The sequence below is a fragment of the Zingiber officinale genome, chromosome 4A, assembly GCF_018446385.1.
Source record: "Zingiber officinale cultivar Zhangliang chromosome 4A, Zo_v1.1, whole genome shotgun sequence".
Lineage (NCBI taxonomy): Eukaryota > Viridiplantae > Streptophyta > Magnoliopsida > Zingiberales > Zingiberaceae > Zingiber > Zingiber officinale.
Window position 1 is genome coordinate 58,947,694 of NC_055992.1, and position 26,422 is coordinate 58,974,115.

Genomic DNA, 26,422 nt, shown 5'->3' on the forward strand with positions numbered 1-26,422 from the left:
CCTTACAAGATCCTTGCTCTGATACCAACTGAAACGATCCAATTTTTTTTATAACATTTCCAACGAAAATAAGGAATATTGTCTGCAATTAATAAACCATACTCCTACATACAAATCCATTACTACTACCATGAAAGAAGAAAAGTTCCTAAACTAGACAACCATCTTAAAAATGGCTAAATTCGATACTATTTTATTCCTTCTTGTTCATAATCACTGTTTATTTGTTCTTAATGCGGAATTACAAGGTCCTTGTGTAACGCCCAGCCCAGGCGGGCCCCACCCGGACCGAACCGGGAATGCCATCAGAATTGCCCATCAGGTTGACGACTAGCTCCATAGACCACCGGAGGTCCTTTCAGCGTGCTTTGTCCTCACTCGCACGTACCCTGGAAAACTTTCCAGGAGATCACCCATCCTCAGATTTCTCCAAGCAAAGCACGTTTAATTTTGGAGTTCTTAAGTTTGGGCTTCCGAAAAGGAAGGTGCACCTTGGTGATATGGATAGTATCATCTAACCTTTTTAGTCATAGTTAACCAGAATCTCAGAACCGGAGTATTACAATCACCCCTACTTAAAGACATAACATCCTTGTTGTGTAACCACGAATCACACCACAAACAAATCCCAGAATCTCCCTCGCTAGGTGGTGCCCTGGGTGCTCCTTCCACAGGCGCACTCACGGTCGCAAGGTTGCTCTGATACCATCTGTAGGATCGAAAAGAATTTAGATATCTCCACAATGGTATGATATTGTCCACTTTGGGCCTAAACCCTCATAGTTTTGCTCTTGGGCTCTACCCAAAAGGCCTCATACCAATGGAGATATCTTTCTCTTATAAACCCATGATCTTTCCCATGTTTTCAATGTGGGACTATGTTTGCAATCTTGTAACTCCAACAATCCCCCCTCAAACAAAGGATCCTAGGCTTCCCACCTCCGATCCTCGACCCACCAGGTCTTCCTGCCCCTCGGTCCACCCGACCTACTGGACTTTCTGCCTGGTGTCTGGTCCTCTTGATCCGAATATAGGAGTCCCCACTTTCTTTGTTCGAGGTCAATATTGTATCCACATGGCTCAATCAGACCATAGCTCTTGTGCACAATCGGTGGTTAAACCTTCTGGCAGTTCGGACTCTGATACCATCTGTAACGGCTCTGCCCGGGCGGGCCCCACTCGGACCGAACCGGGAACGCCACCAGAATTGCCCATCGGGTTGACGACTAGCTCCATAGACCACCGGAGGTCCTTTCAACATGCTTTGTCCTCACTCGCACGCACCCTGGAAAACTTTACAGGAGGCCACCAATTCTCAGATTTTTCCCAGCAAAGCACGCTTAACTTTGAAGTTCTTAAGTTTGAGCTTCCGAAAAGGAAGGCGCACCTCGGTGATATGGATAGTGCCATCTAACCTTTTAAGTCATACTTAACTAGAATCTCAGAACCGGGGTATTACACCTTGGGAATGTACTGTCCAGCCCAGTCTGGTCAAGGGTCCGAGCCTCCAACATCATCAGTTTCTTCACCTGCTACAAAATCAAACCTTGTGAGTCTAAACTCAACACCTCTAAACCGTGATAGCAAAAATTTCATATACCATTGCATAACGATTGACCCTTACTTGAAAGTTCTAGTCGAAGTACATGTAAATTAAACGAAGAAAATATAGGCATCTACTATGAAACGTCAACTTTAAATACAACAATTCACGTATCCTAAAAAAAACATCCTATTATATAGCATTATCCCTTAGCATTCATCAGATATCATTCTTGGGTGGAAGTATATCATATATCCTTTATCCTTTATTTGATTGATCAATCTGTATAACCATGGTACCAGGCGGCGAGGCGTCAACAACTCTCGTCACTGGGTGCCCAAATGTGGAAATATGATATTGGGGTCCCTCTGGGGCCTTGTATCGTAAACGGGATCCCTCTGGGGCTTTGACCCTCACAGAATTTCCTTTAATCCTTATTATCTTTTTTTGAAAAAAAAAATATATTTATATCCTTTCTACTAAGGGAATCATGAATCATATCCCTAGCATATCCTATCAAACTATGTAAAGTCTAATAAACATACATATCATTAAACTTCGTAGCACCAATAAACATGCACATCATCAATACATTAAAAAAAAAGTCAAACAAACATGTATAACATAATTCTTCATAAAGCTCAATGAACATGCGATTCATTAATCTACTTAAAGCTTGATAATCATTAATACCCTTAACTACATGAAGCAAAAACAATCACTTACAGTTTACTGTGTTGCGATTACTCATGGCAATGCCTTGGTTCCTATCTCCCTCGGCTATAAGGTGGCTAATTATTCGTCAAACCTAGTGTATGCACCCTCCTCCCACAACCATCCGAAATCTACTATTTACTATCCTCGAACATCCCTCGAAATCTGGTGCACACGACCTCCAATGATGCTCTAGAAATCTGCTACGTACCTCCCGCGAGCACTCCTCAAAAACTGTTGCACACGACATCGGACAACGCTCCAAAAAATTTGCTACTCTTTGCCTTCAAATTCCCTCGGAACCCTGCTGTACACAACCCTGAAATCTCTAAGAAACCTGCTACCTTAAGCCCTCAATCCCCCTCATAATCCGGCTGTGTATTCAAGTTCAAAAACGTGGGAAAGAAAGTCGAAATCCTGCTGCGTTTACAAATTCAAAAGACTAGAAAGAAAAGGGTTTAAGAGGTGCCTTTGTGCCCGAAGACTTGGTGTTGGCGCGAGTGATGACAAGAAGCGACGATGGGACACTCCTTAGGCCTCGTTCTTCCTCCTAGGTTGAAGCTTTCTCTCCTCTTCTTTGCTTGCCGCCGAGATTACTCCCCCTCTTCTTTTCTTTCTTCCGCCGAAGCCTCTCCCTCTTCTTTTTTTTTTTTTTTTTTTTTATTTCCACGACCCCTCTTATAAGCAATTAAACCCTAGGGTTGAGTCCACTCCTTACCAATTGGATCGAGCCCATGAGTCAATTAGTTGGTTAATAGCGATTTAGCCCTCCCCTAAAAAGTTTATTTTCATATTCCCCCTTTGAATTTTTTTTTAAAGGGTCGGACTCTCTAAAATTAGAGATGCAACACTAAAATTAAATTCTAAAATCATACAAAAACTTGAGATGAAATTAATGAAACAAAAGAGATAACTATCTCACACATTAAAAATAGAACCTCAACAAAGCTTGGACATGGAATAATTATTAATAAATGCTTTATTATTACATAAAGACTCAATACTAAACAAAAAAAATATATCAAATTTTCAATACTTAATATAGAAATAGGATAATTGTCAAAATAAACTACAATTAAAATTTTAAAAAATAAATCAATTTCTTGTTTTATTCTCCCTCATGTGACCTGGAGATCATAGGTTCGAGTTTTGGAAATAGTCTTGTAAATCTAGGTAAGACTGCGTATAATAGACTTTCTAGGACTCGCATCGGTGAGTGCTTCGTGTACCACGCTTTCCTTTTTTTTCTTCTTCGTTGAGTAGAATTCAATAATAGGCATGATATAAGGAAGGTTTAAAATTTTGAATCATATCAAGTTTTGGTTTATGATTAGAACGATCTTTTCAGTAACGTATGGTGTCGATATAATTTTAGTACATTTTAAAATATAAATATATTAATTAAAAAATATTTTTATTAATATTTGATTGGTATAAATATTTGCTATTGAGTTAATATTTGAGATGTTGAATGTGGAGTTTAAGTTTTGATATTAACTGATGAAATGTTTGATGCTTATTGAGTAAAAGTCAATTTAGAATTAATAGAAGTTCATTTACTCAATTTAGAATTAATAGAAGTTCACCAAATAATCATGGCGGGATTAAGTAGGTGTAAACTAGATTTAGTTTGGATTTATTTTGATCAATTTAAAATTATATTAAATTTACATATAGAATAATTTAATTCACCGGTCTGATAGTAGTATATCTTATAATATTAGAAATTATATTATATTTAATTTTTTTCATTCTTCCTAACAATTTATTTTCTTTATTTTAAAGAGTGTTTTTTTCTATTTACCTTTATACAAATGGAGGGAAAAATTATCCGTTTTTTAAGAGTTTTTTTTTGATATCTCATGGACGGATAGAGGGAGAAAAATAACCATCCTTAAAGAGGTTAAAATTTTTTTTCTATCTCTTCACCCTTGTGAACATATAAAGGAAAAAATTAACAATGGAGGGAAAAATTTACGTTGGAGGAAAAATTAAGCGAAGGAATTGGGAATAAAATTGAAACCAACTATGTAAATAAATAAAAAATGGAAAAAGTTATTTTTTTTTATAAAGGTAAATAGCATTGATGTCATTTATCAACTTACATTCGACCCTCTTAAGAAGTAGAATATATGCATTTGGACCTTTCTAAATATCATTTCAACATTTGGTACGCCTCCTTCATATTGGCACCTATTATGGGTTAGCCAAATCAAATAGAGCATGCAAGAGAACCCAAGAGGCGAGCTTTGTTGAGGCGGTTGTCCCTAAACCTGCGGTTGTGGCAAATTTGGCACTGATATTGAGCCAACTTCGCATCTTATCCCATAGTGGTTTGATTGTTGAACAATCAAAGAAAAGATGGCCCTTTGTCTCATCCATCCGTTGGCACAACGGACATGTCTTGCAATTAATGTACACTAGCTTGTCCTTAGTCTGCACCTTGCTATTCGTAAGTTGCCAAATGAAAAACCTGTGCTTTGCCATGAGGAATGCTTTCCACACTACTGTTGCCCACTCCTTTGTGCTCTGTGGCTTGGAGAGGTCATAAGCAGCCCTAACTGTTGAGTCACTTCGGAGCTAGGGGAGGGGGGGGATAGCTCATCTCGCTCTGTCGATGTTGATTTTGCAGCGATAAACTCAAAGCAAGCTCCCAATGCTAATAAGTAGGATTTACTTGATATCCACTACAAGATAAGGTGATTAATCTAAGGATCCACGCACAAGCACACTCTCCACTATGTAAACACTTATCGGAAACACTCCGGAGGTGGAGAAACCTTGTACAACATAAGAACAAGAAATATAACTCGAAACAATGAGTAAATACACGAATATAAATGAAAAAACTTCTTGTTTGATCTATTGTTGCTTGTGAATGTCTCTTGTAAGCTTGGAAGTGCAGCAACACCTCAGCTCTAAGCTTCCAAGAACTGGCGGAGAAGATGAATTTAAGAGTTATTGTGTTTGAACTTATCGTCGCCTTTATTAGGGTTCTCAATTGATTGAGCCTGCTTTCAATTGATTGCCACGTCAATCCAAGCGATCTCAGCTGTCCAAACCTCGTATCATGCAAAACGGTCATCTCCTAATCGATCGGCTGATCGATTGAGAGCATCTGGATTGATCGGATGATCGATCCAGAATCCTTTTGTGCTATCGTAGAAGTCCTTGGAATTGATTGAATCGATTCCGGCTTTCCTCACGTCTTCGTGAGAAAATCAGCTCTAATCGATCGGCTGATCGATTGGAGTATCCCAATCGATCGGCTAATCGATTGGGGAGCACACTGTGCTCTTTCAAATTCCCCTAATCGATCAATTGATCACTTGGGCTGCCTTTGCTCGCGACACTCTCCCAATCGATCAACCGTTGGGACCTGGTTGAATCGATCGATCGATCGATTGACTAATCCTAACTTGCTAAACTCAAGTGTAGGATTCCTTACCTGTTGGGACTTCTTTGTACCTAGCATTCGGTAAACCTTGACCTGCCGGGGCTTCGTCACCAAGTGTACGATCAATCCTTTGACCCACTTGGACTTTTATCTTTGTGCCAAGTTTCCGGTCAACCTTGGCCCATTTGGATTTGCCGTCTCATGCCAAGTGTCTGGTCGTTCATGACCCACTTGGACTTTCAAATACTAGGTGTCCGATCAACCTTAACCCTCCTGGATTTTCTCATGCCTGGCTTCATTCACCAGGGTTTTCTTGCTGCCTAGCTTCACTCACTAGGACTTTTTATTTGACTTTACTTACTAGGATATTCCATCTGCATAGCTTCACTTATTAGGACTTTTTTACTTAGCTTTACTTACTAGGATTTTTCAACTGCCTAGTTTCATTCACTAGGGCTTTTCATCTGACTTTACTCACTAGGATTTTCCATCTGCCTAGTTTCACTCACTAGGGTTTTTTACTTGGCTTCACTCATCAAGATTTTCCATCTGCCTAGCTTTACTCACTAGGGTTTTTCTCTTGGTTTCACTCACTAAGATTTTTCAAACTGCATGGCTTCACTCACCTAGCTTTATTCACTAGGATTTTCCAATTGTCTGGCTTCACTCATCAGAACTTTTTCACTGTCTGACTTCACTCACCAGAACTTTCCACACCAAGTGTCTAGTCAACACCCACTTGGATTTTCATCTTCTGCCAACCTTTCCGTTGGACTTGCCCTTGCCTAACCTCTAGTTAGAACTTCCCTGTCAAGTATCCGGTCAACCTTGACTCAATCTCCATATATTGTCAAACATCAAAAGTCAAACATCAAGACTCAAGCTTAAGTCAACTTAAATTTAGTCAACCCGATCAACCTTGACCTTTACTCAGTAGGATTTTCTCATTACTTAGCTTCACTCATCAGGACTTTTCACACCAAGTGTCCGGTCAACACAGACCCACTTAGATTTCCATTTTTTACCAACCTTCCCGTTGGACTTGCCCTTGCCTTCCCGTTAGACTTGTCCTTGCCAAACCTCCAGTTAGGACTTCCCAGTCAAGTATTCGGTCAACCTTAACTTACTTGACTTCTGGTCAAACTTTGACCATCAATCCTATATAGACAATTGCACCTGCAATCTCCATATATTGTCAAACAACAAAACTTAAATATCAAGACTCAATCTTGAGCCAACTCAAGCTTAGTCAACTAGTCAGCCTTGACCAGGGAAAATTGCACCAACAATCTCCCCCTTTTTGATGTTTAACAATACGTTTAAGTTAGGCTAATCCCATAACCTCAACTTCTTCTTCATGCCAAAGCATGAATGAAGGTTTTCTTGATTCTCCCCCTTTCCAAGAGGGTAATCTTCCCTTTTAGGTAATGAAGGTTTCTTAACTTAAACCCTACATTCTCCTCCTTTGCACCCATCAAAAACTCTCCTCTTGAAGAGTTAACCATATGTCGTTCATAATAGCACAATGAAGGTCCCATACCTTTCATTGTGCTCAAATGCTCATCCTTGAAAATACATAACAATGAAGTTTTCCAACCTTTCATTTTTCGTTGTTTGAAAAAAATCATGTCTTTTAAGGAGTAGCTCCTCCTCAAAATATGCTTTAACCTTCTGTCATTGCACCAACAATGACTTGGAATTTCTAAATCTTTAGAAAACCCAAAATTTAAAGTTTTGAGGTTAAAAAATCAACTTTGAAACTAAACCTCATCCTAAACTTTAACTTAGTCTTTTTTAACCATTCTATTCTTGTTTTCATCATGAAAACTGTCCATAAATGTTCATAAATGAGTTTCATAGGGTTATGGATGATTAATAGGACTAATATTAGCTTAATGGACTGAAATCAGAATAAACTTAGCTAAATTCAGCTTTTCCAATCAATTAAAGTTGGGATTCAATCAATCAAAGTCACTCGATCCACTGATTGATTGAGCGAGCTTTTGTTCGTGGAAAAAGCACCTGAATCGATCAACGGATCGATCTAGATAGGGTCAATCGATCGACCAATCGATTTCGAGAGCTTCTGCTCATGGAAAACCTAATTCAATGATCGACTGATTGATTGAACTTCCCCAATTGATCAGCTGATCGATTTAGTTTCTGATTTTTCTAAAATCAGCTTTTGGCTGAACTTTGGAAATGCCTAAATAATTCTACATATTTTCAAAAATCATAAAATTTTACATAGACATTATTTAAGTCATATACTATTAGGGAAAAGTAATTTTCTAAGAGAATACATCTCATTTTCTAAGATTGACACAAAACTTGAAACCATTAAAAAATTCAATATTTTGCTCTAGTTTGTGTCTAACTATACAATGGTGATTCCTATCAAAAGATAACATTCACTAAGGTTTTCCAAAAATATTTCGAAATGATTTTCAAAACAAATTTTTAATCATGTTCTTTGGGCTAAATGCACTTGTACATTAGCTTTCCTAATGATTGGATAACTGTGTTTTGATGAAATCAAAACTTAAAAAGATGCACTAAATCAACATTTTGAGTTATGTTCATCCTCCTAACATCTCAGTTGTATCTAATGTGCACTAAAACACATACAAGTCACCTTATAGTTCTTGTGAGATGTAGATTTTAGTTTTGTCCTAATCTATAAGATCATGTATATCTATCTAGGTATTTTAAAAATTGATCATCCACCTAGGGTGTCACTTATTGATTAATGTCATTGTTTTTAATTACAAGGAATTTAAAATAATGTATGATGATTTATGACATATATCAATATGATTATTTTTCAAAAGAAAAACTACTACAACTACATGATGTATGTATGTATGTCATGACATGATATTTTTGTTTGTTTCTCATAACAAAATGAATGCAAAATATGATGTTATGATATATGATGGGTAAACAATCATGACGACTTAGCATAAATGATATACCTAGATTATCTAAGTATCCCTAATTATTTACTAAATTAAAACTAATCCTAGATTGTCCTCATCTCCCTAAGAGAATGTCAAAATCCCAACTTGGTATTTCTTTGAGTTTACCTATTTGTGGTAATTTTAATTAAGCCCAATTCCTCAAAGTTTGACATATTTTACTCTTCCAAAGATTAAACGATTAATCCTTATCATTTTCAAGGAGTACAACTACCTTGAAAATGCCCCCCCCCCCGTGTCAATTTCGTCAAGGTTAGGTTAACTACCCTTCCAATTGAAATTGATACTCTTTAAACCCATTTAGGGTGTAGAGAACACACTCCTAGGAACCCAAAATCTATTGGTGCTCCTTGGATGTTCTAGGTATTCACGAGAGATAACTTCTTTTATACCTTCCTAATGACCTTCTTAGGTTTCTTAGAAGCCTTGGTCACACTCATCTTCTTTAGGTCAACTCTAGGGATAATTCCCCTCGTAATCTTCCTAGTGATTTTCTTAGGCTTCTTTGAAGTCTTAGTCACATCAGTCTTTGCAAGGTTAACTCTAAGGATGACCTCCCTTGTAGCCTTGACTTGACCTAGGGTTGATTCCATAACTATATGAAACTCTATGATAAGAAGGTGCATCCTTCTTGGCTTTAGGTTTGTAACTCAAACCTCTCCTACCATTGGATGGTTCTTGTCTATTTTGACTTAGGCTTGACTTCTGTGACCCTACTAATTGTCAATTTTTTTAGGGTCCTCTCCAATTTTTCAAGTCTTGACCGCAAGACTTGATTCTCACTCCTTAACTTCTCAAATTTTGATTTTTCATTAGAACCTTGAGTTTTTCTTTTCTTAGGCATGTATATAAAATTCTTAGAGTTATTGCCTAAGTTATCACCTTATTTCCTAGAGTTAGGTGTGGTAGTTTTAGCATGATATGCTACATATTTTTGTTTAACCCTATCCTGCTTTCTATTGTCATGATAAATAACATTAAAATAATATAAACTAGACCTAGCATGTTTTTTATTATTACTTAAAGGAATTGCCTTGGGTTTGCTCTTGAGAGCTCCCCCTTAACTTGTGCTTCTTTTAAGCTTGGTCGGTTTCTTACCTTTTGGACATTGGCTTTGATAATGTCCTCTTTGATTTAATAGAAGCACATAATGTGCTCTTTGCCTTTACGTATCATGGGACTGACCTCCTTTGGCTTCTTCTTAGCCTTGAGTGCTATTTGACCCTTTTTCTTGGTTAATTTTGAACACTTACTCTTGTAATGCCCACTTTCCCTACATTCAAAGCAAATAATGTGACTTTTATTATTAACAATTGAAATTGTTATACCTTTGCTTGTAGGGGTGACACTTGATTCTTTTGATCAAGATGTAGAGGCTTCTTTTTAATCTAGCATTGATGATCCACGCTCTCTCTCAATCCTTGAGGTGGATGCTTCTTCCTCTTCACCCTCGGATGTTGAGCATCTCTCAACTTCCGAATCCTCATGTACATGAAACAAAGAGTATGCTCTCTCTTTGTCTTTATCGTTATACTCCATTGAAGATGGATTTTCTTGAATCTCCTCCTTGGATGTTGAGCACCTCTCAACCTTCAAATCCTCGTCCTCTTCTTCTTGATCCAATAAGTTGTCCTCTTTAGATTCTTCTTGATTTGGTGTGGTGGAGGGCTTTTCATGAATCTTCGCTAATTTGCTCCAAAACTCCTTAGCATCTTGGAATTCTCCAATTTTGCACACAATAGTGCTAGGCAATAAATGAACCAATAATTTGGTTACCTTGTCATTTGTCTCTTTGAATTTGTTCCTGATGATTTTGCATTTTGAATCCTTTGGAGCTTCAAAGCTTTCCATTAGAGCAAACTCTCTATCTCTATTATCAAAATATTCTCGATCCTTGATTTCCAAAAATCAAAACTCGTCATTGCGAATGGTGGAGGCATTCTTGTGTCATATCCGAGTCCATCTAAAAAATCCATCTTGAAGTTGAGTTTGTCGATGAAGTTTTTAACTTGTTAACTTTAGGGCTTCAACTTCTTCTTCCTCTAGCCCCTTGCCCTTCCGGCGATGAATCCGGTGAAGAGTGACTTTGCTCTGATACCACTTGTCCTTCGGCGCTAGAGCGCCGGGGGGGTAGCTTGTCTCTCTTGCTGGCTTTGTCGATGTTGATTTTGCAGCAGATAAATTCAAAGCAAGCTCCCAATGCTAAAAAGTATGATTTATTTGGTATCCACCTCCAGATGAGGTGACTAATTCAAAGATCCACGCACAAGCACACTCTCCACTATGTAAACACTCCTTCTCGGAAACACTCTGGAGGTGGAGAAACCTCGTACAACACAAGAACAAGAAATACAACTCAAAATAAAAAGTAAATACATGAATATAAATGAAAAACCTTCTTGCTTGATCTCTTGTTGCTTGTGAATGCCTCTTATAAGATTGGAAGAGCAGCAACACTTCAGCCCTAAGCTTCCAAGAACTGGCGGAGAAGATGGAGTGAAGAGTTGTTACGTTTGAACTCGCCGTCGCCTTTATATATGTGCTTTTAGGGTTCCAAATCGATTGGGAGCATCTGGATCGATCGGCTGATCGATCCAGGATCCTTCTGTGTTATCGTAGAAATCCCCGGAATTAATTGGTACCTCTCAATCAATCGGTTGATCGATTGGGAGCATCTGGATCGATCGGCTGATCGATCCAGGATCCTTCTGTGCTATCGTAGAAATCCCCGGAATCAATTTATCAATCGATTCCTACTTTCCTCGCGTCTTCGCGAGAAAATTAGCTCCAATCGATCGGCTGATCGATTGAGGAACACATTGTGCTCTTGCAAATTCCCCCCAATCAATCAACTTATTGATCGGGCTGCCTTTGCTCGCGACACTCTCCCTATCGATCAACTTTGAGACTTGGTTCAATCGATCGACTGGTTGATTGGCCAACCCTAACTTGCCAAACTCAAGTTTAGGGTTCCCTTGTCCAACATCCGGTCAATCAAACTTCCTTCTGCCTAACATCTGGTCAACCTTAATCTACTTGACTTTTGATCAAACTTTGACGATCAATCTCCATATGGACAATTGCATCTGCAATCTTCATATATTGTCAAACATCAAGACTCAAGCTTGAGCCAATTCAAACTTAGTCAACCTGGTCAACCTTAACCCAGGGAAATTTGCACCAACAATCTTCTCCTTTTTTATGTTTGACAATTCGTTTAAGTTAGGCTAATCTCATAGCCTCAACTTCTTCTTCATGCCACAGCATGAATGAGAGTTTCCTTCATGCTCCCCCTTTCCAAGAGGGTAATCTTTCCCTTTGAGTAATAAATGTTTCCTAACTTAAACCCCACACTAACACCACTCCACAGCTCGGAATCGAACCAGCCAGTAAGCTGGTGGGTGGCAGCTTGAGCAAAATCGACAGTGAGAATGATCTCCTGGTGGATCTGTTGTAGTTGCTTGACAAGCGGGTTGTCCGATGCCTTAGCTCGCCACTCCCATAGGTCGGTGTGTTGGAGGTGCAGATGACGAACCCATCAGACCCAAAGTGAGTCCTTTTTCCGCTGAATGTTCCATAAGGACTTGGATAAGAGGGCTGAATTCCAAGTTTGCAAGTCGTGTAGTCTGTAGCCGCCTTCATCTTTTGCCAAGCACATCGTCGCCCAAGAGATGGGCGGATGCTTCGAGGACCAAATGAAGGAGTAACAAATGACATATCTTGTCTATCACTGCACACGAAACCGATAAGATGGAAAGCCAAAAGTATTCAATACCTTGGAGTGTAGTCTACCAATTCCAACTTGCCAGGGCAAAGTTTGCTTGGGCCAAGAAGCTAGTCTCTGCATAATAGACTCTGTCAAAGGTTCGTAGTTGCTCGTGCGAAGCTTCTCCGCCACAAGAGGAATACCAAGGTAGTGGAATAAGAACTCTCCGCACTGAAATCCAGTGATCAAGCAATCGGGTTGCTGCACGGTCGCTAACTCCTGCCATGTATAAGTTTGACTTTCTGAGGTTATGGAGAAGACTAGCCTATTGTCCGAAGTCCGCCAAACAACCTGCTATCATCGTCGACTCATCAACCCGCACAAAGGGAAGTAAGTCATCCGCATATGCTAAGTGAGTAATTCTCGCCTTGGCACACATAGGGCGATAGTGGAAGCCAGGCTATAGTGAAGGTGGCCTTCAGCACCCTCGAGAAGATCTCCAAACATAGCCCAAAGAGAAAAGGAGAGAGTGGGTCCCTTTGCCACAAACCCTGCCCTTTGAAGAACCCATACATAGCACCATTGATGCTCACCGAGTAGGAGACGGTGGTGATAGACTCCTCAATCCATCTGACGAACTGCTGTGTGAAACCAAAACCTCGAAGAGCGGCAAGTAAAAATGACCAATCCACTGAGTCAAACGCCTTTTGGAGGTTCACTTTGAGTACACACCTTGGGGAGGTTCTTTTCCGAGCATATTTTCATAATAATTCGTGGATGTTCTCAATGATGGAGTGATCTTCAACATATGCATCCTGTGCTAGATCTAGACTGCTTATCACTTCTCGCAACTGTTTCACCAATTCCTTGGAAGTTATCTTGTACACCACCATGCAATATGAGATCGGACGGTAGCCGGTGACATTTGGTGCATGGTCAGACTCCAAAATCAAGACGATCAGCGTGTGATTTCACTGCTTGAGCAACTGGCCAGTTGTGAAGAATTCCTGGATAGCTTCGTACATATCTATGAGCACCGTTGTTCATGCTGCTTTGAAGAAGTTCGACCCATATCTATCTAGCCCGGGGGCTTGACCACTCCCAATGTCGAGGAGGGCAGTCCGTATCTCCTCAAAGGTGATCAGGACTACGAGGTTTTGCTGCTGCAACTCTGTGAGGATTGGACCTGCTGTGCTACTGCTGCCCAGTTCTGAACAGCTCACTGTTGTGCCCCCAAACCTCTCAAAATGTGTCCGAAACTCATCCACAACCTCATTAAGACTTGTGGGTTGCTCCCTAGAGGCTTTGGTGATTACCATCATGTTTCACTTGTTATTTTGCTTGACAAGATCATGAAAAACCTGCTGCAGCGATCACTTTGTCTCAGGTATGCACATTTTGCTTTCTGCTGATAGAATGATCTTTCTGCCTCCGCAGGACGGTTTCTTGAGCCCATTATTCTCTGGAGCAGTCTCCTCGCAAGTGTTTGTTATTGTACAGCTTCTACATTTGCAGAAGCCCTCTTTGCCTTCTTAGAAATGTGTTGAAAGTGGAGTAGGTTTAGCGCTCAAAGGGGCTGTTTCAATCTGGACAGCTTCTGTTTGAGGCGAAATTGAGCTGTACCAACAACCGTTTCACCCCATGATTCATCAATCAATGCATGGAAACTTTCATGGAGTGCCCACATGTTGTGGAATTTGAAAGGACGTCAATGGGAAAGCTCCACATCAAGTAAACTAACCACACAACACAGGTGGTCCGATAGGCATCCCGACGCAAGGAATTCGGCATAGCTTTGGAAATCCTCAAGGAGCCACTATGTGTTAACCATTGCTCGATCTAGCTTGCTTGAGACCTCCTCATTTGTCCATGTTCACCGACATCCAATAGCACGAATATCCACCAAATTGCATGCTTGGGCCATCACTTGCAAGTCACTTGTTTTATAATTCGTCATCGGCATCCCTCTGTCGTTTTCTTGAGCCGTCGTGAGTGTGTTGAAATCCCCTAGCATCATCCCGGGCACTAAATTCTTTCCGACAACTCTATTAAAGCAACCCATAGTGGGCTTCTAGTGGTGGTGTTGTGCAGTCCGTATACGAAGATAACTAGTAGCTGCCACCCAGTGATTAATGTATGACTTGTGCATCTGTCTCGAGGATGTGGAGGTTCACCATATCTGTCTTCCATAGCACTAAGATGCATCTATGATTAGAGAATTGAAAGTTATGCTCAATTCCCATACCCAGAAATCATTGTCAAAGGGAGTTGTTGATGTCTTCCTCCGATAGCTTGGGTCTCCATCAGTCCCAAAACAACAAGTTGACGATGGAGGTGTTGAACCCCCTTCTGATTTAGAGGCTTGTGAAAGCCCCTAATATTCCAGCTGACGATCTTCATGTGTGGTTGCGGACTCCGTGTCCGCCGCTGTCTTGTTGCCTCCTTCCACTTTGCTTCCTTGCTCTGCACTCTTGCGGGTTGCACATTCTGGTGTGCAGTGGTTGCCGCAGCGACCTCACCATGCATGCTGTTGGCACATTCTGCTCTGCGCCACACATGGTGCTGCTACCTTTGTTTTGCTTGCTTTCGCTCTCTGCACTACTGTTGCTTCGCTCTAAACCTCGTAATCTGCTAGCACTGCTTTGCTTCGCACCATGCATGTTGCTGTTGTCTCCGCTCTGCATGCTTCCACTCTCCGCATTGGCATTGCTCCACTCCATCCAACGCATGTTGCTGGCATTGCTCTGCTTCACACCACACATGTTGCTGTTATCTCCGCTCTGCGAGCCACCACCTCCGCTCTGTATGTCGCCACTCCACATTATCTCACCTCGTATGGTGCTACTACCTTTGTTCTGTGCACCTCCGCTCTCCGCATGGCTGCTCGACTGCTTGGCACCACAAATGCTAGTGGCACTGTTCCACGCATGTTGCTGGTGCCTTTGTTTTGTATACCACTGCCCCAACGCTATGGACATTTGCTCGCTACACTATGCATGTTGTTGCCATTGCCTTGCATTGCACCACGCATGTTGTTGGCACTGCTTGCCATGCCACCGCCTCCGCTTTGCTTGCCGCCACCACTGTCCTCCGCATTGGGCACTGGGTTTTGTTGTGCCTAGCTCAATCCTTGTGCGAGCGTTGCAGTGCGTCATCCACGTGCTCTCGATTGTCGACCTCCTTACATGGGCTGCCCTATGTCCTTCAGACCTTTTGCACAACACAATAATTTTCCTTAGAATGTCCAATGCTCCTACATGATTCACAGAACTTCGGCATTGGCTCGAAATTAATATCCAAGTTAACTTGTGCACCCGTGGGGAGAGTAATTGGCACCATGTCTATTTGCTCCTCATCCATGCCCACCTCAATGAGTAGACGTGCGTAAGTGATTTGTTCTCTTGATCGGGTTAGCTTGTCTGTGTATATCAGCCTCCCAATCTTCGTTTCGATGAGTCTAAGAACTCGTTCTGTCCAATAAAACACCAGTAGTCCATGTCTTTGTACCCAAGCAGACACAAATGAAACATCCTAACACATTATGATTTTTAAAGTTTTTTTTAAAAACATGTACCAAACATCCGAAATTTCGTAATTTAATAACTCAACTCCATTGCCATTCATTCCGAACACGTTCAACTAGAAACCTAAATAAATAGAAAACAAAAACTATTTGTGTTTGAACATCATAGTAGTAAATGAATATCCAAAAGATTGAAAGGTGCAACCAACTAATTAAAGGGGTCCTAAAACATCTAATAATCAACTACTTCATCAACTCAAAAAGGAAAGCTCAACATCCTAATGCGTAGAATGACAAACTGAAATAAAAAGGCCACCGGGTGTGCACCTGATACGAGCTATCTCATCCATCAGGACCCTCATTACCGGCACTATAGACCTAGTGAGTATAATGACTCAACAAGTTGAATATTTTATAACAAGAAATAACTACACATACACATACTTTTTAATATTTCTTTAAGGAAATTGCTTGAACATTTAAAATGAAATTTAGAATTTCCTGCCGCTATTTAATTCCATGCACCTTCAAACTGTAATTTACTAACATCAAACATTTACCTTCGCATCAACATTAAACTTCAGAATATTTAAACGAGTATAGTTCATTGAAAGTGGCTCCTTTACCTCAACCTTTGTTCGTTTGGCTAAAACTTTTCCCTAGTACTAGGTTTGGTGGCGTTCCTCGGTATCCTCTAAGCTGGGTTCCACAAGCTTTGGTAAGGTTTCTGGTATCCTCTAAGCCGGATCCTTACCATAGTACTAGGTTTGGTAGGGTTTCCCAGTATCCTCTAAGCCGGGTTCCACTTGCCTTGGGTAAGGATTTCGGTATCCTCTAAGCTGGATCCCATAACCTCTTTTTCCTCTGATTTGATAAAGAATTCCAGTATCCTCTAAACCGGATTTCTTTACCTGTCACATTCAACAACAAGAAAAATAACTTACTTTCCATGTTTGACTGTCATAAAAAAAAATGATAATTTACTTTGCATGTTAAGACAAAACAGTCTACTTTTCATGCATCAAGAGTCATTAAGAGTCGTTGCTAACACAAGATGGTTGACTTTTCATGCATAAAAATAAAAAATAAAATTCATTGCTAAAGGAAATCCCAATCTTTCATGTAATGGCTTAACATGACAACTAGGAAACGACTGTAGAACAAGATTAGTGGCCGATTCTTGGCCTAAAGAAAATTCCAATCTTTCAAGGTTCTCAACGTACCCAATCATTTTGAGTACATGAGTTAATTGTACTTAGTCATAAATAAAATGTACTATCTTTAAGGGTTAAAATTCTGGAAACTTAAATCAGCATACATGCAACTAGGAAACAAACACACAAAAAAAAAAGATTTCCAGCATGAAAAACAATAGCCGAACCTCCCAAAACGAAACAAATTTCCAACATGAAAAAAAATAGCCGAATCTCCCAAAATGAAATAGATTTCCAGCATGAAAAATAGCAGTTGAACCTCCCAAACGAAACAAAATTCTAGCATGACAAATAGCATCCGAACCTCCCAAAACAAACAGATTTTCAGCATGAAAATTTCCGAGTAAGAAAGTTGTAGAACTTCATCAAAACCTTCCAACGATTGAAAAACAAACTCTTTAACAACAGGGCATGCAACCAGCCTCAAAACATTCATACTATGACCCATATAGTGCAGACAAACATGCTAGAAAACTTGCCTTAGCGTTTGGTGTCCGAGAAGATTCTTAGCGAGATGTAGGAGAAACGATGTTATTTTCGCCAACAAGGTTCTTCCTTAATCTCCTCAAAGGTTGCTAGGGTTCGGATCGGGGTGGGCAGTGGAAACAAAAAAAAAATGAGAAAACCTCAATTTCTCTCGTCAAGGGATATATTTAAAAGGGTAGGGAAGAGGGATTTTCTAACAAATTGAGTAGGGTCTGTTAATTTTATTACTTAGCATGTTATTTACTGAGCCTCTTTAGTATAAGTATAGTTATGGTGCATAATTAAATAATTTTAAAAAATAAATTTTAAAACTTAATTTAGAGGGTATTTGGCTGAGCTTATAAGCTCTCTAAAACCGCTTATAAGCTGTTTTGGAGCTTATAAACTTTTCAAATTTGTTTGGTAAATTGTTTTTCAAATAGCTTATAAGCTGTCAAAATAAGCTGTTTTGGAGCTTATAAGCTATTTTTAAAAAAGTATGGAAGACCCTACTTTTTAAAAAAAGATCTTATTTTAATATTTTATTTCTCTAAAATATCCTTATATAATTTCATAAATCCTCATCTTATCCTCCATAAATTTTTATAAGCCTAATATCTTTTTATCTCCGTCGACTTCTCTTCCAACGCTTGTCATCTTCTTTGCCAACGCCTCTTTCCAATTTTCTCTCCCCCGGTGCAGAAATTCGCCCAAAACTCTCTATTAATAAAAATCTGAAAACCCTCTATTAATAGTATTATACCCTTTTTGGTAATTTTATTAATAAAAAGATCTTATAATACCAAATACATCAATACCTTTAAGTTGATTGTAATAAGTTCACCCAAACACTTTAACAACTTATTTTTAAAATAAGACCTAACAACTTATAAGTTCCTAAAACAACTTATAAGTTGTACATGCTTATAAGATGTTTTTAATAAGTTTAGCCAAACACCCTCTTAATCAAATTTACTAGAACCCGTTTTAGGCACTACAACAAACCTCTCGTCTTCATCAAATAAGAAACAACTCGGCATCTCTTTGACGAACAAGGAGTTGCCATATGCAAAGTACGAGGCCTTGCCCAACACCTGATCTTGCTCAACCCTCATATTGAAGCGAAAAATTGTCCAACCACTCTGATGCATATGAAATTTACATTGAGTCCTCCATCACCTTATCACTGCTATGATTACACCCTTACCCAAAATGCATCCCATGAAACAACCCACTAGGCAAATCCCAAGGACTCCACTGTATTGATGTCGTCATACTCCATTGTAGATAGTGGAGCTTCATCGCTATCTTGACCTTCTGGTTGTCCCAGAATAGTTCTACCCGAGTCTTCGAATCACCCTTGATGTTGGTTGTATCTATCTCCTTTGGCGGTTTGGTTCAATTGATGGTTGGGGCTGAGTTGGCACCGCTTCTTCCAGTTAGTCAGTGCTCACTAGGTTAAGGAGAACTAGCTGGCCAAAAGCACCTGGTGTGTCATTGGTATGCCCAAGTGTAGCCTCCTTACATCATCCTTCTCCATATCCAGGTGGCCTGTGTTGCTGGACGCCAAATTGCTCTGCACCCACTTCAGCAGCCTTGTCAGCCTCTTTATTTTTATTTTTTTATTTTTTTATTTTTTGAGCAGTGAAAAAAGTGCAACCTTGCTTGGCCACCACGAGGTCGCCTCTACCTTCATGACCTCGCGAGGTCGCGAAAGCCTTGCTGCTGCAAATCCATGCTAGTGTCGTTCAACGAGCGGACACTAAATTCCACCCAATCAACAAGACTTTGCATTTTATACCATGGATATAAGGATGTTCAATTAGGTCTTCCTTTCCAATGTATAAGAACAATGCAGGAACGTAAGTAAATAAAAAATCAACAAATGAAAGAGAAAATGAAGAAAAAAATAAAATAAAGAAAAAGGGAAAAGGAGAAAAAAATTAGTATAAAAGGAAAAGAGTTAGTAGGAAAGAAAATGAATATGAAAGGGGAAAGTAATTAATTAGTAGGAAAGGAAAGAAAAAAACAGAAGAAATAAAGCAAAAGGAGAAAGCGAAAAACGAGGGGAGAGAAATTAATAAGAAAGGAAAAAATTATAGCAAATAAAATAAAATAAAGGAATGAGATTAAAGAAAGAAAGGAGGAAGAAAAAAAATGGATCGCAATGCCTCATGGCTAAGCGAGGCAACCATAAGGCCATGACGACCTCGCTTGGCCGTTGTGAGGTTGCGGGGAGGCCATTGCGACCTCAGCTAGGAGAGGCCATCGTGACCTCATAGAGCTCGCGCTTCCAAGTGAGGTAGTCATGAGGCCACCGCAACCTCACGGTTGACTTATTGTGAGAGAGAAAAATTAAGGGCTCAATTGTGTAGAACTCCACTCCTAATCTGCAACTCACACGATGGTGAATTGTTTGAGGATCTTGAGAAGTATAGAAGATTAGTTAGAAAGTTAAATTATTTGACCGACTCGTCCAAATATTACATATTTAGTTATGACTTTTTCAACCGTTAATCATTGGGCAACTGTAGAACAAATTTTATAATATTTGGAAGGTGCACTTATTATCTTGTATAACATACTAAGGTTGAGTGTGTTTTAGACGTTAGGCATGATCTAAGGATGATTGAAGATCCATATTTGATCATTGCATTTTTGTTAGGGGAAAATCTAGTTTCATGAAAAAGTAAGAAGCAAAATATTGTCTCACAGTCGAGTGCAAAATCAGAATATAAAGCTATGACAAATACTGTCAGATAATATGGATCTATTAGTTGAAGTAGGTCTTAAAACTTTAGTATTAGCCAAATTGTGGTGTGATAACCAAGCGACTATACATATTGCTTCTGGTTGCGTATTTCAACAAGGTTGTATGTGACAATAGGAGAATAGTTGAGAGGAATTTCCACAAAAGCTTTAAATAAGGGTTTGCTTGATTATCTTGTGATAAGCTAAACATGATTAATATTTATGTTCTATCTCGAGGGAGAGTATTATATATATATATATATAGAAAATTATAAGGATATGATTTACATTGATTGTATAGATTTGATTAAGTCTAAATACTCTGTATATATGTATAAAACTAATGAATAAAATTAGTAACATATTTTTTCTTTTAGAATTTCTTAACATTAGCGAACTATAATTTTCATAAATAGTGCACAATTTTAAATACATTTATAATAACTCATATTATGGTTTAAAATTTCGAGTTTCAGAATGATACGATTTCCATATCGCGTTAATATGGGTTTGCTATTATTTTAAATATAAATATATTAATTAAAAAAAATATATAAAAAAATAATTTTTAAAAATAAAGGATCGCGACACTCCCATATAGTAAGTAAATAAATAAATAATTAAAAATTTTATTATATATTTTCATAATTAAAATAAATAAAATATGTATTTAATAAGATAATTTTATTAGGATTTAATTAGGACTATTAAGATTATCCCTACTATAACTAGGAGTTAATTCAAATTATTAATATAAGCTTAATAAACTTTTTAAATTAAAACACTCTTCTCTCCTCTAATTTCAATCAATGTCTCATGGCAAAAAAACATATATTAATTGATATGATAAATTTGAAATTAACATTTACATTAAAGCGCAATTCGGTGCAGGAAGTTTCCGCCAATGCGGAGTCCCAAGGAAGACTATTGTACACAACCTTACCTTACTTTGCAAGAGACTATTTTTGAGAAATTAACATTTACATTAATTTATTATATTAGTTAGATAATTGGCAATTTCATACATAATTAAGAAATTATAATTTTCATTATGACTGATGATTTCAGTCATAAAAAATTATAATCAGTAGTGTTAAATTAAAAGTTATTGAGCAATTATCTAAATATAAAATTCTGAAACGAAAAGATAAGGAGGTTATGATGATGAGGGAACATGAGGAGAAGCTTTAGCATAGAGAATTTAAAGTCTAGTTGTAACTCTTCTGAAGATTAAACATAGAGTTACATTGTCAATTATTACATTAATATTCACTCTTCATTATCTCCATCAAACTTATTAGTGTTGCTTTATATTTGTTGGACTTTTATTTTTTATAATATGCGGGACATCAAGTAATACTTGGTGTTGAGATGCTTTTGCAGTGAAGCAATCTTTTTATCCACCTTTTTTTAGTTGCATAAATTTAAAAAGAGAATGTATAGTCAATTGAATTAACATTTCGTTGTAACAACGCAAATGCATAACAAAAATCTTTAGTTATAACATACTTTATTAATAAGAATATTTCTACTAATTTCTTAATAGAATGGGTTTCTTGCATTGATTAGATGTAAAACTTATTTAGACAATTACCTACCTATATTATAGAGTTAATGGTTAATACTATATAATTCTATCATATGTTTGGATCTAGTTAACCCAAATTGTTTGGATTCAAATTAGGTTTAATTAGGTTTAATTAGGATTTAAATAACTTTTTGATTATGTGAGGTTTAAGTTTGTCTCACTTGATGTTGGCGGAAATTAAAAAATTTGTACCCGATGCAGACAACGAATAGGGTTGGCATAGTCAGCACAAGCAGCATGGGTGGAGCATGTAACTTTTGTCTGTGCTTCTTGGTTTCATTTTGTTGGAACAGTATATATTGCTTGTGATTACCATTTCCTCTTAGAATGATCTGATAACTACTAGATTTGAAATACCATCACCTTCAAAATAATAAAGTTTGTACTTTTGAAAATCTTTCTGAGCTTCCATTACCTTCTAGAAATCCTTTGCATTTATTGTGGGAAGGAATAAGATTTATGAGCTTACAGTTGGTTTTTCCTTGCACTAGATAAGCCACCAATAGAAGAACTTCATCAGTTTTTGGAGTTCCAGTTACCAAGACAGTGGGCTCCAGTTTACTGCGATCTTCCACTTGGTCCACAGCGAAGGAAGCAGAGCAGTGCATCTCTTCAGTTCGCCTTCATGGGCCCAAAGCTTTATGTCAATACCAGCGTGGTGATTATTTGCAATCTTATGCATATTTTGTTCTTGATTGGACTCATTAATTGTGTATAGACCAGGATTTTGATAACTTTTCATTCACCAGTTCTTTAATAGAAATTCTTCCTTATGGACTGCTCATATAGATTTGGCACTCTTTAATGCTCTTACTTACAACTGAGCTCCTTTCGTTAACTACAAAAACTTGAAAACCAGAATGAAAAGTTTATTCTTGTATGCAATACCCCATTGAAGCTAATCCTAGGTAACTTCATGTTCAAATATCAATATCAAGATAATTTTAGGAAATTCAATAGCTTTAGCCCATTGTACACTTTCCATATAAATCCTTACCTTGCACATTAATGATGGTTCAATTGAAAAGCCTTAATGGGTCCAACCTGAGTTTATGAGAGTTAGTGCTCTCTGTTGTATGCAATGATGAAGGAATAAATGCATCTCCTTTTTGTTGATGTTTCTTCTAATAAACATTCCTTGCATCTTGTAGAAATTTCCAAGTACTTCATTTTTATCATGTAATTCCTCTATTGAAATCTAACTTGTGCACATGAATACATCAAATTGTCATTAGATTAGACATCCATTTGAAGCATGGTTTGAAATCTCATATTGTGTCGGATGAAACGGTTGAAATGTATCATTCCAACAAATTACCAAAATTTGATACTATTTGGCATTGAGACAATGTCTCCTATGTTGTTGTTTCAATCATATTGACATGTATCATTTCGTATCAGCACTTGACACTCCTTGGCATGCCAAAATTGAGATAACATTGTTAGTTTTTTTTTTATAGTTTGTCTCTATACAAAATCATATTAAAATTGTAGCATTCCAAATGGAAAGCAAACATTGAACTTAATTGTCTTGTCTTTTTCTTCATCTATTTCCTTCTTTGACCTCGAGTTTACCACTAGTACCATACATCAAATTGTCCACATGTTACCAAAATAATATCATTCCATTCAAAAATTAAAACACCAGTTTGGCTCAAGATTTTGAGCCTTAATCTGAAGTACAACTTGGAAATAAAATGACAAGGGTATGCATGAGTTGGTAACATGTGGACAACTCATGTTACAAAAAAATATATCATTCATGCAAGGATTAACAAAAAAAAAAAAACAATTACCATTAAGAAACATCAACCCACATTGAAATAAAGGACTTGTTATTCTTATCTATGAAATAGTTGCTGTTGAAAGCAAAACCTAAAATCTCGTATCTTGGGAACCACGAGTTAGGCCTTTATATAGGAAAGAAAATATACACCAAAAGACAAAAATACCCCTATAATTATTCTAACACTCCCCCTCAAGCTTGTGAATATAGATCGTATGCACCAAGCTTGTTACATATATAGTCAATTCGGGGACCTCTAAGTGACTTAGTGAATATATCTGCAAGCTGATCATGTAAGTTGACAAAACTAGTAGATATTTCTCCAGATATGACTTTCTCTCTGACAAAGTGACAGTCAACTTCAATATACTTTGTCCTCTCATGGAAGACTGGATTTGAGGCAATATGCATAGCGGCCTGGTTGTCACATATGAGTGACATTTGTGTAACCTCTCCAAACCTTAGTTCCTGAAGCAACTGTTTTAACCATATAAGTTCTTGACTGGCAATAGCCATAGCTCAATATTCTGCTTCCGCACTAGATCTTGCCACAACATTCTGCTTTTCCAAGAAACAAGGTTACCTCCGACAAATATATAAAATCCAGAAGTAGATCTTCTATCAGAGGGAGATCCTGCCCAATCTGCATCAGAATACCCCACGACTTGAGTATGTCCTTTGTCTTCATATAGAAGACCTTTTCCTGGTGCACTCCTGATATATCGAATAATGCGAGTCACGACATCCCAATGTTCTTTGCACGGAGAGCTAAGAAACTGACTTACTACACTTGCTGCAAATGAGATATCCGGATGAGTGACAGTAAGGTAACTTAGTTTCCCTACCAATCGTCTGTACCGTTCCGGATTTGAAAGAGGCTCCCCTTGATTTGGCAGGAGCTTGACATTAGGATCCATGGGATTGTCGACTGTCTTTGAGTTTAACATTCCTGTTTCTTCCAGAATATCCATTGCATACTTCCTTTGGGATATAATGATCCCATCTTTAGACTGTGTCACTTCTATCCCTAAGAAATATTTGAGTTTGCCGAGATCCTTTGTCTGGAAATATTTGAAAAGATGCTATTTTACTTGTGAAATCCCAAGATGATCATTATCTGTGATGACAATATCATCAACATAACCACTACATAGATGCAACCAGTAGATGAGTGGCGATAAAAGACAGAATGATCAGCCTCGCTTCGAGTCATGCCAAACTGTTGAATTACGGTACTAAATCTACTGAACCATGCTCTGGGTGACTGCTTGAGACCATATATAGATTTCCGCAAGCGACATACAAGACCAGAAGACTCCCCCTGAGCAACAAAACAAGGAGGTTGCTTCATGTAGACTTCCTCGAGCATGTCACCATGTAAGAATGCATTTTTGATGTCCAATTGATGAAGGGGCCAATGGCGAATTGCAGTAATAGACAGGAAAAGACGCACAGAAGACATCTTGGCAACAGGAGAAAATGTGTCTCCATAATCCAATCCAAATACCTGAGTATAGCCTTTAGCGACAAGATGAGCCTTAAGCCGATCAACTATGCCGTCTACACCAACTTTCACCGTAAACACCCATCGACACCAACCACTGACTTCCCAGGAGGTAGAGGAACGAGGTCCCAAGTCCCACTACTCTGTAAGACACTCATTTCATCAAACATAGCTTGTTTCCATCCTGGATGGCCAAAGGCATCACCTGCAGTCTTTGGAAGAGAAACAGACGACAAGGAAGACAGACAATAATAATAGGATGGAGAAAGACGATAGCTCAAAGAAACATAGTGAGGAGAAGGATTACGAGTGGAACGCATACCCTTCCGAAGTGTAATAGGAACATCAGAGTCAGGAGATGAGACCGGAGGAAACGACGAAGGACTTGACTCCAAAGATGTGCCCACGGCAGTGTCAGTGTTGGTCGGTGGCAAAGCAGAACGAGGACGACGCTGATAAACCTGCAAAGGAGGAGACGAGATTGGAGATTATAGAGGCGCCTCCGGAGGACAAAAGATAGTTATTGGTGCAGGTGGAGAGTGAGAAATCTCGTCCTGTGAAGCGGAGGGACCAAAAAAGGAAACTGACTCAAAAAATGTGACATCAGCAGAAATGAAGTACCGACGAAGAGTAGGGGAATAACACTTGTACCCTTTCTGAGACCATGGGTACCCAAGGAAGACACACTTATGAGACTGGGGAGAAAGTTTGTCAATGTCGGGATCAAGAGCATGAGTAAAACATATAGAACCAAAGACCCGAGATGGTAGAGGATGAAGAGGTTGATGCGGATAAAGTACCTGATGAGGCATTTTACCCTGGAGAGTGGATGAAGGCATGCGATTGATGAGATAACATGCTGTAAGTACGACATCACCCCAAAACTGATGAGGGACATGAGAATGGAGAAGAAGAGTTCAAGTGATCTCAAGGAGATGACGATTCTTGCGTTCTGCAACCCCATTCTGTTGAGGGGTATGAGGGCAAGACGTGCGATGCAACACGCCATGAGATGTCAAGAAGGTACGAAATTGAGTAGATAAATACTCGCGTGCATTATCACTTTGTAAAGTTCGAAGGGAAGTACTAAATTGAGTTTTTATTTCTAGAAAAAAAGATTCAAAAATAGAAAACAATTCTGAACGATCCTTCATTAGATATAACCATGTACAACAGGAAAAATCGTCTATAAAAGTAACAAAATACCTTGACCCCATTGTAGAAAAAACACGACTCGGACCCCAAACATCAGA

The 26,422-nt window shown here is 38.6% G+C and overlaps 1 protein-coding gene across 1 annotated transcript in view; it reads left to right on the plus strand.

The window, feature by feature from the left end:
- The window catches only part of LOC121969945 (MACPF domain-containing protein At4g24290-like), a 73,350-nt gene that overhangs the window by 38,518 nt on the left and 8,410 nt on the right, over nt 1–26,422 (plus strand). The window contains exon 7 of the mRNA XM_042520279.1: nt 22,371–22,537. Within this exon, the coding sequence (XP_042376213.1) occupies nt 22,371–22,537 (167 nt within the window). The remainder of the gene's footprint in view (nt 1–22,370; nt 22,538–26,422) is intronic.